This window comes from Hyperolius riggenbachi, chromosome 1 (genome assembly GCF_040937935.1).
Source record: "Hyperolius riggenbachi isolate aHypRig1 chromosome 1, aHypRig1.pri, whole genome shotgun sequence".
In the NCBI taxonomy this organism is placed as follows: domain Eukaryota; kingdom Metazoa; phylum Chordata; class Amphibia; order Anura; family Hyperoliidae; genus Hyperolius; species Hyperolius riggenbachi.
In genome coordinates this window covers 365,062,082-365,079,734 of record NC_090646.1, presented here as the reverse complement: position 1 = coordinate 365,079,734, position 17,653 = coordinate 365,062,082, and the positions used below count along the sequence as shown (strand labels likewise).

At 39.0% G+C, this 17,653-nt stretch overlaps 1 protein-coding gene across 1 annotated transcript in view; it reads right to left on the bottom strand.

The window, feature by feature from the left end:
• Window positions 1-623: 623 nt before the first annotated feature.
• Window positions 624-17,653, bottom strand: part of CPLX1 (complexin 1) — a 258,874-nt gene continuing 241,844 nt past the window's right edge. Inside the window, exon 4 of the mRNA XM_068234256.1 lies at window positions 624-5,920. Coding sequence (XP_068090357.1) covers window positions 5,723-5,920 — 198 coding nt within the window. The 3' untranslated portion in view covers window positions 624-5,722. The remainder of the gene's footprint in view (window positions 5,921-17,653) is intronic.

The following is a 17,653-nucleotide window of genomic DNA, read 5'->3' as shown; positions in this document are numbered from 1 at the left end:
CGTTAGACTGGGGGATAGGATAGGGTATGAATAGTTTTATTAATTAGGGTACTACATTTCAGGTTAAGCACCTGGGATAGGGGTTCACATTAAGAGGAGATTAAGATTATGGTCTTTTTTTATATATGAATTGATACATTTAGTATGAGTATTTATTGATAATAAGTACGGTACTTTATAAAGGAGTGATCTGCTTCCCTTTACGTTACTAAGTTTCTTAAAGGAAACGCTGCCATATTTATTTCCTTTTCAACAATACCAGTTTCCTGCCTCTTTGTCTGCAGTAGTGTCTGAATCACACACCTGAAACAAGCATGCAGATAATCTAGTGAAACTTTAGACAGATCACCTGTTCTGAATGCTTCTTCAGGATATATGACTAAAAGTATTAGAGGCAAAAGATCAACATGAGTGCCATGAAATATGCATTGTATGGAAGGAATGCCTCTCACTTCAGGTTCCCTTTACATTCCCAGCCAGCCTCTAGAGTAAAACATATTGGTTGGCTGACATATGTTTGTTGTGACACTAATACTTTATATTACACAGATGTCTCCAGGTGATCTTACTTTTTACTCATGATTATCTGGCTACTGCATTAACAGAAGAGAAATGACACAGAATTACCAAAGTAACATCATTTATTATGTCTGTTTCTGATTCTGAATAGCACAAACAGGTAGAGTCCATGGGTGCCTGCATGTATATTTCAACATAGCACAAGTGTCTGAGGGGCCCAGAACCCTGGATAGCACTGATATGCAAATGCTGACTCCCTATGTGTAAGTTGAGCATGACCAAATTCCTTCCAACCTCTAACACCTCAGCATTGGTCCATCATGATTTGTTCTTCAGAAGTAAAAGGCATTATGGGCCCGATCCAATTCACTTTTACTCCAAAGTTTTCTACTAGGTGATAGCTTCACAACGTAACAAAAATTCCCTTTAAGTCCCAAGCAAGCAAGAAAATACTCAGAATAATTTTGTCAGTACTTTTTCACCTACTTTTTGGTTCTTTTTGAATTGCAGAGTGCTAAAAAGTTATTTTAAACAGAGATTAAAAGTTACCTGCTAGGGGAAAATTTAAGAGAAAAAGTGAATTGAATCTGGCCCACTGTATTTTATACATCTTTCATTTCTGTTAATAAATGAAAGAACCTGTAGCTATATATTCTTCCTTCCTTTCTGACCTTAACTTTTTCACTTCAACTCCCGTTAGGCCATTGCCCACACCTTTTCCACTCCAACTCACCACACACAGGGCCTGATCCCACTCTCCTAGGGTAAAATTTTCATCTAATTTTTATAAAAATAACTTTACAGCAATGAGCAATTTAACTACTTTAAGACCGCCTCACACCAATGGGCGTGACCGCGGCGGCAGTCCCAGGACCGCCTAACGCCAATTGGCGTCAAGTCCTGGGGCTGCACTTTGCAGGAGATCGCGCGCAGGCTGCGTGCATCTCCTGCTCGGGGGCGGAGCGCCACCCCGCCTTCAGTCTCTGAGCGGCAATCGCCACTCGGAAGACTGTTAGACGGTGAATCCGCTGTCTTTACATGTAGTACAGCTCTGCGATCAGCAGTAGCGCTGTACTGGGGACAGCGGTGTGACACGGCTGTCCCCCTGGGCAACGCAGGAGTGATCGGCTCTCATAGGCTGAAGCCTATGACAGCCGATCACCTGATTGGCCGGCTGGGGGGAGGGGTTTTCTAAAAAAGAAATATATTTAAATGAAATATTAAAAAATATTTTTAAAAAAAGCAAACATCAATATTGATTGAAAAAAACAACAACTGGGGGGTGATCAGACCCCACCAACAGAGAGCTCTGTTGGTGGGGGAAAGAGGGGGGGTCACTTGTGTGCTGTGTTGTGCGGCCCTGCAGCTTGGCTTTAAAGCTGCAGTGGCCATTTCAGCAATAATTAGCCTGGTCTTTAGGGGGGTTTACCACTGTGGTCATCAAGTGGTTAACAAGTACCAAAAAGTTGGTGAAAAAGTACTGTGAAAATTATTCTGACTAGTTTTTTTCCCCTGCTGGTGGCTTAAAAGGTATTTTATTCATAATATGTGAAAATATCACCTATTTCCAAAAGGTATATTTGTCAACCAAACTTTTAATTAGATGTAATAAAGATTATGCATAAATAACTGAGCTAAAATGACTATTTCCTATCAAATTCCTTTGGACTGTTAGCTACATATATGAAATGTAACAAAGGAACATGAGCTTATTAACACTTTTGATAGATTGGTGCATGGGTAGTATCCCAAAAAAGCAATTTTCCTTATGTAAAATGGCACAGAATGCCACAAGGTATGCAAGGGTTTGAGAATGAGTCAGGCACTGTACTGGTGACTCTTGTATAAGTCTGAGTAAAACACTGTCTGGGATCTAGAGAAATTAAAGTCTCCAAAATAACAGAAACAGATAGTATATTTTTCCAGAATCAGTACCCTCCCACAGCTCAATGTTCTATGGTGAACCATTTCAGAGTAAATATTTGGGGCACAAGTTTTAATATACTGGAAAGATAGCATAAAGCCTGATGGGAATATAATAAATGTTATGCATTATCATGACATTACTGTACTCTTCTTAGACAGTGGGCCATATACCATGCATTCTACCACTTACTTGGCCAATCATTATTATAAACAGCCACATCAATTAAGAGTTGGGTAGATGGGAGGACTAGGTCACTTTCAACTTTCAAAAAGAAAGTTAACATTTGCATACAGTAAACTTGCTGTTAGTTACGTTTGCAAAATTTTCCCCTTGGGGTGTACTTAAAGGGTATGCAAAGCAAAAAAAGTAACATTAGATACTTTCCCCATTAGTGGGAAGCCTCTTGATAGTCCAATGCTTCCACCATCCTCCTTGACCCCACTAAACCAGCACTGGGACCCTCTAAACATATTTGACAAGCTACCATCCGTGTATGAGCACGGCTGCTCTGCACAGGCACAAGTACAGCCTGTGCCTGCCAGTAGCATGGAAATACTAGTGCACAGCTTTTTCCTCCATGCATGAAAGGCTCCATGCATGCATGGGCCATACCGGTGCCTACGTGGTGCAGATGTGCTTTTACATGGACAGGAGCACAATGAGGAAAACGAAGAGGGTCCCAGCAAGCAGCAAAGAGGTGAAGGAGGATTGGAGATGCATCTGGATTATCCAAAGGATTTCCTCTACAGTGGCAAGTATCAAACTTTTCTATTTTTTTTTCACAGATGTATTGCTATATCCATCCATTTTCCAGACATAATATAATAGCATAACATATGTTCTCAGACACTTACCTTGCAATTAACAAACACGATAATAAAAATAAAAATAATGTAAGAAAAACATGAAATCACTTTATTTTTTATTGGCTGTGATTCCAATTTTTTAAAGAACAATTGAACTGAGTTCATGCAATGAAGACTAGCAGGCAAAGTACAAATGAAATTTACATTCACAAAGTCTCTGTATCTTCCTGTTGTTGTCCAGAAGACCGATGCATGCATTTGATATGAGCATTTAAATTACAAAATGATTTCGCTAATCACAAAATTATGGCTGAGCAGATTCATTTCTATGTGTGGAAAACAAGTTCAAAAGACTGTTACCTAAACATTGTATTGACACAGAGGGAGGAACACACAGTAACATGGTGTGTACAGAAGACATTACATTTAGTTCACAACAGCAAGTCAGTAACATTACATGACAACAGTATATTAGTAAGCTTGTCAAAGGAGATATGTAGAGCAGCACTGATATGTGTTACTCTGACACAGAAGGGAAAAACACTAAACTAACACACAGTAAACATAGACCGTGATATTCAAGTGCAAATAAACTCATGATCTATTCTCTTTTACACATAGTAGCATTCAAAATTAATATTGCAGTCTGATTTTCAAATATGGCTTTCTCTAAAGGTAGATGTCATTTATGAGTCAAACTAAATAAATAAATACAATTGAAAATCATGCTCCATTCTTCCCATGTATTCTTTATCCTCTCATCGATTCAGAAGGATCGCCATTCCTCTTATTTTTAAGCAGAAGAGACGGTACATCTAGCACTCATTAGTTGGCAGAACCTTAGGCCTTGCTAAATGCAATGCACCACTTCTTAATTAAAAGACAAAAAATAAATATTAGAAAAGACTACCTCAATTACCTGAGATTAAACACATCTATGGACAGAAAGCGATGAAGGATGGCAGAGATATTCAGCATTAGTTAAAAACAAATGAACCAGGCTTCTCTTTGGTCTTGTATTAAAGCCTCCTGTCCCATTTGTCAAATAAGTTCATGTGATGACGACTTAAAAATAGAATGAGTACAATAGTCAAAGCCAGTGTTGCTAACAAATCTAATCTAGAAAAGATGTTTAATTTTTTTTATAGCTATATAAGAAACTACTTTAATGCACCATAGTATATTATCTTACAGTACCTGACATTTAGTGCCTTGGTTATTGTTAGAGGTTTACTGTCATTACACTGTATATAGTGAGATTGTTGCAGACTGTATTGATGGATCTTTACTACTGAACTGTTTAACTCTCTGTATAGAGTACAAAAGTATACTGAAATATGTCTAGTGAATCATTGGTACCTAAAGAAAGGGTGATGCTGCATGCTGCCCAGGTTTATCAACATGCTGCTACTGCAAATTTCCCTTGAATTGCTCTACCTATCCTCAAAGCATTTAGGACTCCCCAGTATGAGAATCCAAAATTGCCCTCCTCCCCTACCCCAAGCCATGTTAAATTTGGCCCATAAGCTGTTCGTGCAGAGTAAGGGGGAGGCCTGCAGCATGGGCTGAAGTTGAATTTTCATCAAACACCAGAAATCCACAGGGCTTAGTCGCATAGAGTGCATGCAAAATATACAGACTAAAATTTAGCTTATCAATCTCCAACTGTGCTTAATGTGTTACATGGGCAGGACCAAAACATCCCATAGAATCAATCACTACAGAGATGTCAGACACGGTGCAGGTAAATTAAAGCTTTGTGCTAATCTAGTAACCTTATATTTGTTAATTTTAAAGACATAGCACTGAAAAGTTTATAGATTATATAGCAACTTTTTTTAAACAATTATAGCTACTAATTTAAAATTGCCAAGATTATTTTTAACTTGGTTGACTTGAAAATCTTAAAGCATGATTTTTATCAGAGGCTGTTCTACAATACAGTAAATAGTTCCAGGCATAGGAGCTTGACTTGGTTCATTTTCTGAATTGTCTCTTGCTGTCAGATGAACATGAGATGAAAAACACATATTGGTTTAACCTCCCAATGATATGTTGCCTGCTTTTGTTTTTACAGTTTGCCAGAAGCAAATGTTGATCTTTTCTAAAACTGGTCAGCAAACCATGTGTCAGAATAACAGCAACACACTGGCTCTCAATAGACTGTAATGACAAAAAGTATAATGCTGATTGTGTACACAACTGCCAAATTCAACACATAATTGTACTATGGCTTTTAATAAAATTGCGTAGACTGCAGCTCATAACCTTGACATCCTTTGAGAGGTGTCTACTGTATGTAACTATGTACAAAAGTAGAGGAGAAAATAAATTGGAGGGACTATAGTGAGCAAAGGTTTAGAGACGGGAGGGAGGGTAGCATGTGGCAATACTGAAATCTCCCACTAAATAAGGGGAAATCCATTGCTTTTCTGTTTATGCGTAAAACAGTCTCACAGTTTACTGCTTTTTACTTCTTGAACATATCTTGAAGTGGGCCCGGTAGATATTTTATAACTGTGTCTAGAATACTTTCTTCTTCTTCCTCGTCTTCATCCCCACAACCAGCAGGGATGGCCTTCTTTGGACGTGTCAAGCTCCCTTCAGCTGTAGCTTCCATAGCAGCTTGTGCCTCAGCTTCTTTCTCTTCTTTCTTTTTAATTCCATACTGTATACATGAGAAGAATAAACCATATGTTTAGAAGTACAATAAGACAATGCATAAACTTAACAAATCAAAATAGATTATTCTTAGGTGTAAACAGTGCACATGATGAAAAAGTGTGAGTTGTATAAAGTATTGGTCCACTAAAAGATGTCTATGCAAAGTGTGTCTTCAGCATCAGAGGGGGCTGAGCGAAGAGACCAGAAAAATAGCTTATTCTGGCTGGTTGACTACATTTGCCGATTAGCAGAGCAGTACAAACATATACTGCTCCCTGCACTGAGTAAACTTTTTTTTATACACAGGGGAATGCTTTCAAATGATCTTTTATGTAGCTGAGAGTAGGTACTTCAATTTAGTTTAGGGAGTTTAATCTTACTTTAATCTTTCATTATTCAGGATGAAAACCTGGAAGGTTTTAAAAGCTTGTTTTTAAACTCTATTGAGTTGGCCAACAAATGGCATAATTTTAACTCAATACCTTAAATATTTAGTTATTTTCAAGAATATATGATGTTTTGCAAATTAACATTTTCTTTCTTTCTTTCTTTCTTTCTTTCTTTCTTTCTTTCTTTCTTTCTTTCTTTCTTTCTTTCTTTCTTTCTTTCTTTCTTCCAACTATTTTGACTAGCATGTTTTGCAAGCAAAAACTGTACACTTTATTGCTGTATAAAAAATGTCACTCACATCACAGAAGCCAAGTCTCTTGACTCAGTGCCTGATAATTAAGTCCTACTGTTTACTCTGGACTTTACTGTACAGTATTAAATTAAGCACATTTTTAACAGTCTCACAGTTTGTCAAAATGAGTGACTAGAGTTCAAGCTTTCTGCAGCTAATATCTCTCACAGCAAGTTGGTAATGGGCAATTCATACTTCAAAGGTAGTATAAGTACCATGCTTGAAAAAAACTGCACAGACTCACCTAACAATGGATCCATTGTTAGGTGAGTCTGACTCTGTGCCTGCTGCCTTTATCCTCCCTGCTGTGCTCACAATCAGTGCGGGGAGGAGGGGGATGCGGGGGGGGGGGGGGTAATCTTTAACCTGGAGGGCACAAGATGGCCCCTGCCAGGATACTAATAAAAATTGAAAATATAGAAAAAAAACAAAATGTGGACAGTGCAATACATCTAATATGTAAGTAAAGCAAGCATTTGTCTACTTATATATGTATATTTATTTTTTTTTTGGGGGGGAGGGCATATGATTGCTAATAGTTCCTTTTTAAAGTCAACTACAGATGACAATAAATAAATCTATTCATAAATAGGCCTTGTTTTTACTAATGTGGTGGTTTTACATGCAGCGGTAAGCCTAATGTTTCTTCCCCCTAGGATAGTACATGCAGCTAAACTAAATCCAGTGTACATCGACTGTCAAGGGCTGTCAAAGATCGTGACCAAACATTTCTGATGGCTATAGCATGATATTTGTATGGCGCTTTACACTAATTGCAACTTCTAGATGAACCTTACTCTGACCATAACAAAACCCCAGCATGATCGAAACTTCCTGAACCCTAAAAGCTATTGTATATTAACATATAACACGTACGGAAAGGAGGGTGAGACTTTTTGCTTACACATACAGAAAAAAATAGAACGGGTAAACAAATTTGATCGCATATGAATTAGTTTAAATATTCTAGCAAGAGGTTTTGAATCAGGATAATAACACTCAATGACTAATTTTAAAATTATATACATATTACAAGTTAATGTTACACATTATATTGGTGATGGTCATCTGTGGTAAGATCTGGAAGATTTTGCATCGGCGAGGTAGACCCAGGATCAAAAAGTAACCTGTAAATCTCTAACTATGCCAACAGCCAGAGTGACTTCAAACAATATTTAAAGGGAATCTGAAGTGAAAATATACTTAAGATAAAATGAATTGTATGTGTAGTACAGCTAAGAAGTAGAACTTTAGTTGCAAAGATAAATCTCATATTGTTTCCGGTACAGGAAGAAAATTCACTTGATATCTATGCAAAAGAGCTTCTCTTACCCCTCTGATTAATTTAGTCAGCTACAGTGCTATTTTCTGAAGCACTTATACATCAAAGAAACAGTGAAAGACAACTTCAGATAGGATTTTACTGCAGGGAGGTTCAAAGGGTCATTATCTCTGCTCTGTTTCATATTTTAAAATGCAGAGTGTAGTTTGAAAACTGCAAATATGAGAGAATGTTATTAAAAAAAAGCTGTATAAATGAAAATAAAAATATGAGACTCTTTTCTTTGCTATCAATGTTCTAGTAATTATCCGAACTACACATACAATTCATTATATCATAAGGTTTTTCTTTTCACTTCAGTGTCACTTTAACACTGAATTATAACATTATTTCAAACATATGTAACAGTTTCAACAGAAAATTACTGCATTGCCGTGAAATGGTGCTTTGATCAAAAGCAATTTCTGTTCATTCCGAGAAAAGTATATCAAACAGAAACATGGCAATTCATGTAAACGAGATAAACAGAGGAACACCAAGAGCCCCAATAGTATAGTATGTATTGACAAAGGGGATAATGACAAAGAGTAATAGTTGTTATACTCACAAGCATAGGCCACCAATAGGCAACCACTGTAAAGGCAGGTGGGGAGATTATCCTGACCCCACTCAGGAATAAGAAGTCGCTCTCTGTAGATCGTAGAAAAGGGTTGCAACGCTCCACCCAGGGTGGATATAATATTATATAGGAGAGAACAGAGGTGCCAAAAGGATAAAAGGGGTTTTAAATGAGCTTAAAAGCCCAAACTACAGATAAAACAAAGCAACGCATTTCACGGGTCAGCGCCCGCTTCCTCAGGCAATAGAAAAAGGAGTTACAGCATCTAGCAAAACAAACAACACTCGGCACCTCTGTTAGATGCTGTAACTCCTTTTTCTATTGCCTGAGGAAGCGGGCGCTGACCCGTGAAACGCGTTGCTTTGTTTTATCTGGAGTTCGTTAATAAATAGACTGAATGTACAGTCGTGTTGTGTCTGCTTGGAGGAGGTAAGTCCACCACTGCCTCCTCTAATTACCAAATGTTTGGCTTTTAAGCTCTTTTAAAACCCCTTTTATCCTTTAGGCACCTCTGTTCTCTCCTATATAATGGCCATTCATGTGTTTACTTTTTAGCTGAATTATTGACTGAAAAACAGATTGTTTGTATTGCCATGTGTGGATGGTACATAAACTGGGATTCTTAAAGAGATTTAATCTGAATGGCTACTTTTTACATAACCCTGTCTGAAAAATAATAAATTCTACTAATATTAATTTGGTGCACCTAATGCCTATACAATGTTCTTATGTTATTGAGAGGCTCAGACTTCCATATGCAAATTTAGACCTTCTGGAAAAAGTCGAGCAAGGTTACACCTTCTTCACCTCCCATGCATCACAAAAGGCAAGTGAAGCCACATTCCACAGAGATGGTCCCCGATTTGTATTAGTAGTTTAACATATAGTATAAAAGGCATACTTTAGTGTTTGTTTAAAAAAAAAAAAAAAAAAAAAAAAAAGAAGAAAAAATCTGACAATCTGGAATGAAGGACATCAAGACAATTGCAAATGATACAACTAGGAGCTGGAATTTAATTTTTTTTGAATGGATATTCCATCTGTTGTTGCCTGCAGGAGCACCAGTCATGTGTACTGAAGTGAATATGATAATGTGCTAAATATATAGACATTATGGCACAGTATGTAAATTCTTCCCAAATAAATTATTCAAAACTGCTTCCAGAGATACATTTAATGTAACATTATTGCACTGTAATATTTATATGATTGATACGTTAATAAGTTATGACATTCTGTCAAATTTTTAAACACCTATAAAATATAGGTCTGCTCCTCAGGACATTTGTATTAATTATATTTAAAAATCATAAGCCAGGAAAATAATTTACATAAAATAGAAGGGTTTACTACATGATTAGGATTACAGTATGTGTTCATTTATTTATGTGTTAATTTATTTATGACCAAGAGGAGCATTAATGATTACAGTACAATTATTTTGCTCAGATGCAAAACTTTTTCAGCACTTGCTTCATATTTTAACTAGGTATACATCTAGTTCCATATTGCATGAAACAGCACAGAATTATCACAAACGTTGAACAGTTCACTCTGCATTAAGAGTTTTACTGGCAGTGACCTGTCCTTTGCTCTATAGGCCCCAAAAAAGGTGAAGTCTGATCGATAAATAAAAAAGTATATATATATATAATATATATATATATTTCCATTATTCTAAACTAGTAAGGGACACCTAATCAACAGTAATGATTATAAGCCAGGGATGAGTGATCATCAACATTATTGAAATTGAATCAACAATTTTTTAACCATATCAGTTGATGTGCTCTGTAATAGATGTGGGGGTGAATAATGGCAGGTGGTGGTATAGCACCTTTCTCCTGTCGGACTCAAAGCGCTTGCGAGGCAGCCACTAGAGCGCACTCAATAGTAGCAGTGTTAGGGAGACTTGCCCAAGAAACTCCTTACTGAATAGGTGCTGGCTTACTGAACAGGCAAAGCCGAGATTTGAACCCAGGTCTCCTGTGTCAGAGGCAGAGCCCTTAACCATTACACTATCCAGCCACTGCAGCTGAATGGGTGAAATACAAGCTTTGAGCTTTGCCTGAAAATACAGATGTTCTTCTCTATCTTCTACATTTTCTAGCATTTGAGGTGAAATTTGTCACATGCCTATCTCAAATTGTGTGAATAGCTTCCCTTTTCATTATGTTGATTTGCTGGAGGAATTTTTTTCAGTTTGTGTGGCTGTAGCCAATGCCATCTATCCATACACAGTCTCCTCATATATTTCATGAATCCTATTTTATTCGATCTACTAATTTCTTAAATTCCAGGCCTTCATGTCTAGATACTTCTCAGATTGACGTGGTTCCTTAGCATCTCACATGGACTTTGTTAATCTAGTAGACATTCCAGCCAGCCAGTATGAATCTCTTAGTTCATGTTGCATGTCAAACGCGTGGTTTTTTTTGGAAATAGAATAATTGGATTTTTAAGCTAATTATGCAGCTTTTCCAGCTGTAAGGTTTAGGAGAAAACATAAACATGAGGATTAGTTCACTTTACAGACTTTACAGCACAGTGTCTTTGAGAAAGCGCAACTATGAATAATAATAAAAGCATATATTAAATTAGTATTTAAAATGCAACATTCAGTAAACCTCAATTAACTTCTTTCTTTTACGGCTTGTCATATTAAATATACATTTTATGTATTTTCTTGGGAAAAATAATAAGCAGTTAACTGAATGTTAATGACTTTAGTTTCACTGATTATAACTTCTGTTTTAGCTATAGCTAATGGCAGCTATTAATGAAAAAAGTTTTCTCTTTTTAACCATGCGTGCGGAAGTACAACCTTATACCTACTCTGATCCTTGTTGCACATTAGTATTTGAAAGTTTCTGAGAAAACTTAACGAGACTCTGAAGTGAGTCTAAAATCATGTTATTACTGTAACGCACCTTACACAGTGCTAAACCGCCGCATTCCCGCAGCAAAATGAGGGGTTTAGACCCCTCAAATCCCCCCGGCAAAATCCATTACTTTCTTGGTCATGAATTTTGCTGCTCGTGGAGGCAGAGCTATCAGCCACAGCTCTGCCTCCATGTGCGTCAATCTGCCGGCGGATCTCCGCCTCTCCCTGCCCCTCTCTGTGAAGGAAAATTGAGAGGGGCGGGGAGAGGTTGCGATCAGCGGGAGATAGACATGCTGAGAGGCAGAGCTACAGCCATAAGCTCTGCCTCTCACTGAAGCGTTCCCCGCTGTTTGCAGGGGGATTTGAGGGGGTTTACCACTGTGTTAGGTGCTTTACAGTAATAAAATGATTTTAGACTTACTTCAGTCTCTCTTTAAGATAGGTGCAGGTCTGCTTGTGGGCATATTTGACCAGAATATAAATGAAGGTCAGTTGTAAATGGGCTTTCAAGTACATGACAACACAGAAAACATATTAATCAGCACTCTAGGAATTGAACTATAATTGAACCATAACTAACATACAGTATTAGGCTCCTTGACCATAAACCTAATGAATAAGGGCCCTGACACACCGGGGAGCGTTAACTGAGATACAAACAATGCCAGGGTTCTAAAACATACAGCCAAAATATAACATGGAGTGCAGTTTATCATATATTTAAATGCTTATAGATAAGGTAGCTTATGGTTAATGTGAAAATTTAAAAATTTAAAAATCGAAATATGGAGCAGCTACATCTACTAGACAGTAGTTTCCAAGCCTGCAAGGAAACCTAATTTACCATGCCTAGAAAGTCATAGCTGAACTATGAAGTTAGGTTTAATAACCTAAAATATGGCTAGCATGGTACTACCATATGTTCCACTGCTAACATTAAATAACATATTCATTTGGGAGTCAGTTTATTATGCAGCTCCTGACAAACACAGCTGGAACAGACGTACAGTCAGCAAGGTAAGGTTGGGAGTCAGTACCCTTGTTCTGATGGTGGAAGTTAGAGGATCAGGAAAACAGACAAGCGTGGGCCATTTTTCTTAAAGGAAGTTGGTAATGGCACCTTCAATCTTATTGCAGGTTTCCCGTTAAATTATCTTTTCATTTCTGTCTGAAGCCACATCCTATAATTGCCAAACAGATCAAATTATTTCTCCTTACACCCATAGCAAGTGTTCCATTAGTAGATCAAATTTCCTGGAATTCTTCAATTTCCTCCCTGCTCTAATTACCTTTTTTATCTACACAAGGAATGACCATTAATGTCATGCTGAGCCAGATCCATACCCTTGGCTATATTTAAACATTTTTTTCCATCTTAGTGCTATACAGATGTGTGAGAAGGTTTCCCATAACTTGTTAATAGGAATGCTCCACTGGCTGTGTTTCCAGTGGATACACTCCTAGTTTTTCTAGTAGCAGGAAGCATATGTTTTACCACCTGACTTCATCAAACAGTGAAGATCACTGCATGTAAAAATACTTAAAAGCACACTATTAAAGATAAAAGCTTTGTTAACAAAACGAAAAACAAAACAAAACCTTCTTTAATGTGGATACATAAAATGCAAACATAGCTAGGGTAATGCATATCACGCTGTCATCAGTAGTAATGGTAAAATTGCCATTACAATCTTACCATAGCTTCATGAATCAGGGCCCATATTCTTATATGACATAGAACGCTGCTTATAGTTCCAGTAAAGGGATAGAAGCTTACTACACCCATTGACCAGGAGAAGTTTTTTTTTGACTCCCAGGAACCTTAGGAAATCCTTGATTTATATGCCCCTACAGGGCTGACCATCAAAAATGTTGGGGCCCCTCACACATCATCAAGCCTGGGCCCCCCTCCCTAGGCCCACCCACTGGTTGCTGTGCCCGCCCACTAGCTACCCCGAGTCCATGGGCGAAGTGCGCTGCAGCGAAAAATGTTCATGGTTCCAACACTGAAGAAAGCGGAATGCGCAATATGATGCGGTGAAAAGTGGGCATGGCCATTGTATGCTGTGGGTGGAGCCAAATACTAGCAAAATACAGGTTGTACCTGGTTAACAAATGAGATAGGGACTTGTAGGTCTGTTCTTATCCTTTATACGTTCTCTTTTGTCCCCCTCTTTTCTTTCTGTTGCCCCCAGTATAGGTGTCTAGGTATAGGAGCCCCCAGTATAGGTAGCCAGGTATAGGTTCCCCAGTATAGTATAGTAGCGGGCTCACTCATCTGCTCCCCACGTTCAAGCGCTGATGCCACTCTTTTCTCAGTGCTGGAACGCGGTGTGCTGGTTAGTGAGCCACAGGCCCACAGCCAGCACAGGCGGCCCTTCCAGCGCTTTGGGGGGGGGCAGGGCCTTCAGAAACCCTGGGGTCCTCACTGCAGTGTCAGTTGCCCCCCCCTGATGGCTGCCCTGTGCCCCTATGGGTCAAGAATGTGCTCGCTGTGTGAGATAACTTAATGCTCAATAAATGGTCTCTGTCATGTATAATGGGGCCGCTGACTCCAACGCTTTTGATAATCTGGCTTTCCCTCCTGCGGTTGGAGCTGAGACCTTCCTAGGTTTTTCCAGGGGAGACTGGATGGAATGTTACTTCCTATTGATGACATTAAGGAGGTCTGTAATAATGGCTCCCGGCTATTGAGCTGGTTTTAATACCATCAATTACATAGCTATGTTAACTCTGGCGTGTTAACCTATGGGATACGGAGGGATTGCTCAAAGTATGAGGACCTGTGTGGGGGGGAATCTAGACCCGAACACGTTCTTTCAAAAATGTATCAGATTCTTGTGCATTTAGCACCTAGTTCTTTTGAACATATATGCTCCCAATGGGAAGCTGATTTAGGAAAATCCTTTTCAACGTATGAATGGAAAAAAACATTGACTCTGACTCACGGGTTCTTCTGTCTCGAGCTTAGTCCAGGAGAGGAATTATAGGCTACTAAATCGCTGGTTTCACACCCGGCCCAAGTCTGTAGTACGCAAGAGGGATTGACAGATGCATGCTGGAGATGTGGACAGTGGGGTGGGGGGGGGGGGGGAGATTACCAGCATATGTGGTGGTACTGAGATATGTATGGGAAATTGCTTTTGGGTGGTATGAGGAAATGAATCTGTGCCAGATTGACCACTCTCCGGATATAGCCTTATTGTCTATGTTCCCTGGCAAGGTTAAACATGTAAAGGAGTCTGGGTGGCTAGACAGTGTACTGGTTAAGGGCTCTGCCTTTGACATGGGAGACCAGGGTTCAAATCCTGGCTAGGTCAAGTACCTATCAGTAAGGAGTTCAAGGCAAGACTCTCTAACACTGCAGGGTGGCCTCTTGAGCGCGTCCCAGTGGCTGCAGCTCTTGAGCGCTTTGAGTCTGAAAGGAGAAAAGCGCTATACAAATGTTCAGATTATTATTATTATATTATTGTTATTAAAGGAGTCGATTTTTGGCCATATTCTGGGCTCGGTCAGGTATCTGATAGCTAAGCATTGGAAGGAAGGCATTTATATGGGGAAGGCGGATCTAACAGAAGCAGTAAATACTATGATGAGAATCGAGGAACTAATGTTAGCCGCAGAAAATAGGGGAAACAAGTTTTCCAGACAGTGGTCAGCTCACTAGATTATATAGAGAGTCTCTGATATATATTGCATATAGTTGGGGTCTTGAGTATTAATCCAACATCTTGCTGGAAGTTGACTGTGTATGGGCACATCTATGGCGGGGGGGGGGCTTCTTTTCTTTCTTTTTCTATTTTTCTTTTTTCTTATACCTTGAAGTATAGGAATTCCATCAAATTATCCAATATTAGTAAGGTGCTAAGACCAGGTTACTATATGGTGAGAAGATATTTTGCTAAATTTTTTGTATCTCTGCGTTTTCTGGGTCTTTGAATTGTATTATATGACTGCATACCTTTGACTAACTCGTATTTATGATCTTAATCTAATAAAATTGTGATTTTAAAAAAAAGAAGTTTCTTTTTTGATCCAGATGGACCAGGTCCGTACCTTTTTCAATATTATGGGATATCATCACAGTGTCAGTATTATATTTGAAAAGCCTAAAGCCTATTGCAATAAGGCATGATGCTTTGTAGGGACGGGGGTTTGAGGGATTTTTAGCACCCTCATGCAAGGCACTCCCTAATGCCATACGGTCTTGGGTGGTGATAGGATGGGGGTACTAAAACTTTTCTAGGTGTACATGTCAATTAACAAATAAACAAACAAACTGAAGTTTGGCAGTGCTTTTACTATAGGACCAAATCACAGGTTGGCTGTTTGGTAGAGGTTAACCAGTGCTTCCTGCAGGTGTGAAATTAGGCCTTACAGAAGACAGAATCAGAATTTAGCATATTTGGTAATATCTCTCCAAGTTCTAATGGTATAGCATATTGCAATTTGAACAATAAGACCTTTAGTATATATGTTATGGCCAGAACCCGAGGGCTGGCCACTTCAGGTTCTGGCCAGCCAAAACGTGAAGTGACCGTGCACTTGCGGCCAGTGTTAGAAATGAAATACTCCTGGCCGCATAAATGTCTTGCTGCGGCCAAATGTTTTAAAATCCTAACATGAATTAATTCCCCTGGTGGCACAGCAATGTGACCAGATAAGGCCGCCTCTTCGGCTCTGCCTCCTCTCCTCTCCTCCCCCTGCCCCTCTCCTATGCAGCTGCGGCAGCCAGAAACCACACGTGTCCCCGATCGTTCATAGCGGCAAGGAAGGAGAGCGGGATGGCTGCAGACATTGCTTCTGCAAGCACCCGCTCTGCAGAGGAACGAACGGCAGGATTCCCTGCCGCTACGAACGACTCTGGGTGGACACACATGTCCCCCCGGGCTGCCAAAGCTGCATTACGCCGCTGGGATTTTAAAACATTTTGGCCGCAGCGAGACATTTATGCGGCCGTGAGTATTTCATCTCTAACACTGGCCGCAGGTGCACGGCCACTTTGCTTTTTTGACTGGACAGAACCTGAAGTGGCCAGAATTTGGGTTCTGGCCATAACATATACGAAACCTTAGTTTGGTGTTTGGCCACACCTCCCTCCTGTCAAATCACCTGGGCAATTAGACTCATCTTTTTCTGGAAGGTATTGTTAGCAAAGGGCGAGCGTGGCTCGCGGTCTGATAAGTAGATGTTGGCTTTAAGTTTGATGTTTATGCACATGTGCTGAAATTTAACTACCATGCATCAGAAAGAGGAGTGGACTGGAGAGTAGAAGTAAGATTTCCTAGAACCAAATTTAACCACAATTTGAAAACTAGAGCTACTACAGCTGATTTCAGTTTTGGGATGCATCGTTCATTTGGATAGTGCTGGATCAGAGAAAAATCATTGACAAGTTACAGTACACCTCCTTTGCTCAATCACAATTTAGACTTCGGGTCTACTTCAGGACACACAAAATTCTGCTGGCACCTGAAAAGTAATTCTGATTCCTTCTTTCATATCAAATGAATTAACTTATGTACACATTTTTGTGCATATGTGGAGTAGAATTTGGCTTATACGTGGTACTGGTAATGTGAATATGTCATGGCAAAGATGTGTATTTAAAAACTTGGATTACAACATGGCTTGACGTACAACACTGCTTTCAGTGAAACAACTCCTGTGTGCTGCTTATTAAACTTTAAATCAACTCTCAGCAGCATTGTTTTTATTGACATTTCAGACATTATGCAGCTTCAAGTGTATTTTGAACTTTACTGCTGAAAAAAAATGTATTCAGTAGAAGGCTTTGATTAGAAATGTTTCCATGGAGGTCTGGTTACTTCAAAGACAGGAAGAAAATCCTTTAAGATGTTTGTAATTATAGAGAAACACTTGCTTTGTAGATGAATTCAGAAATCAATACCCACAGTGATTTCATTATTTTGTGCAAGGAACGGAAGAAACATGGTGCACATAATGGGAGATTCAATCTTTTTCTTGAGATACTTCAAACCTGTGTACATTTTACGATATCAGCAGGATTCTTAAGATTCCTAAACCCATTTCTCACAGTGAATGATCCAGCAATTATGTACTGTAGCATGAAGATGGACTCCCACTTAAAAGGTAAATGCAGTGCCCCTACTTACAGTATGTGACTTTTGGTTGTAACTATCCAGCAGACTGTCCCTCATTTTCACCGGATATTAAAGTTTCCTTGCTTAATAAATATTTATGATTGTTACTATGCTAAATTTTAATGGTTGCCACCAGTATGCTTAA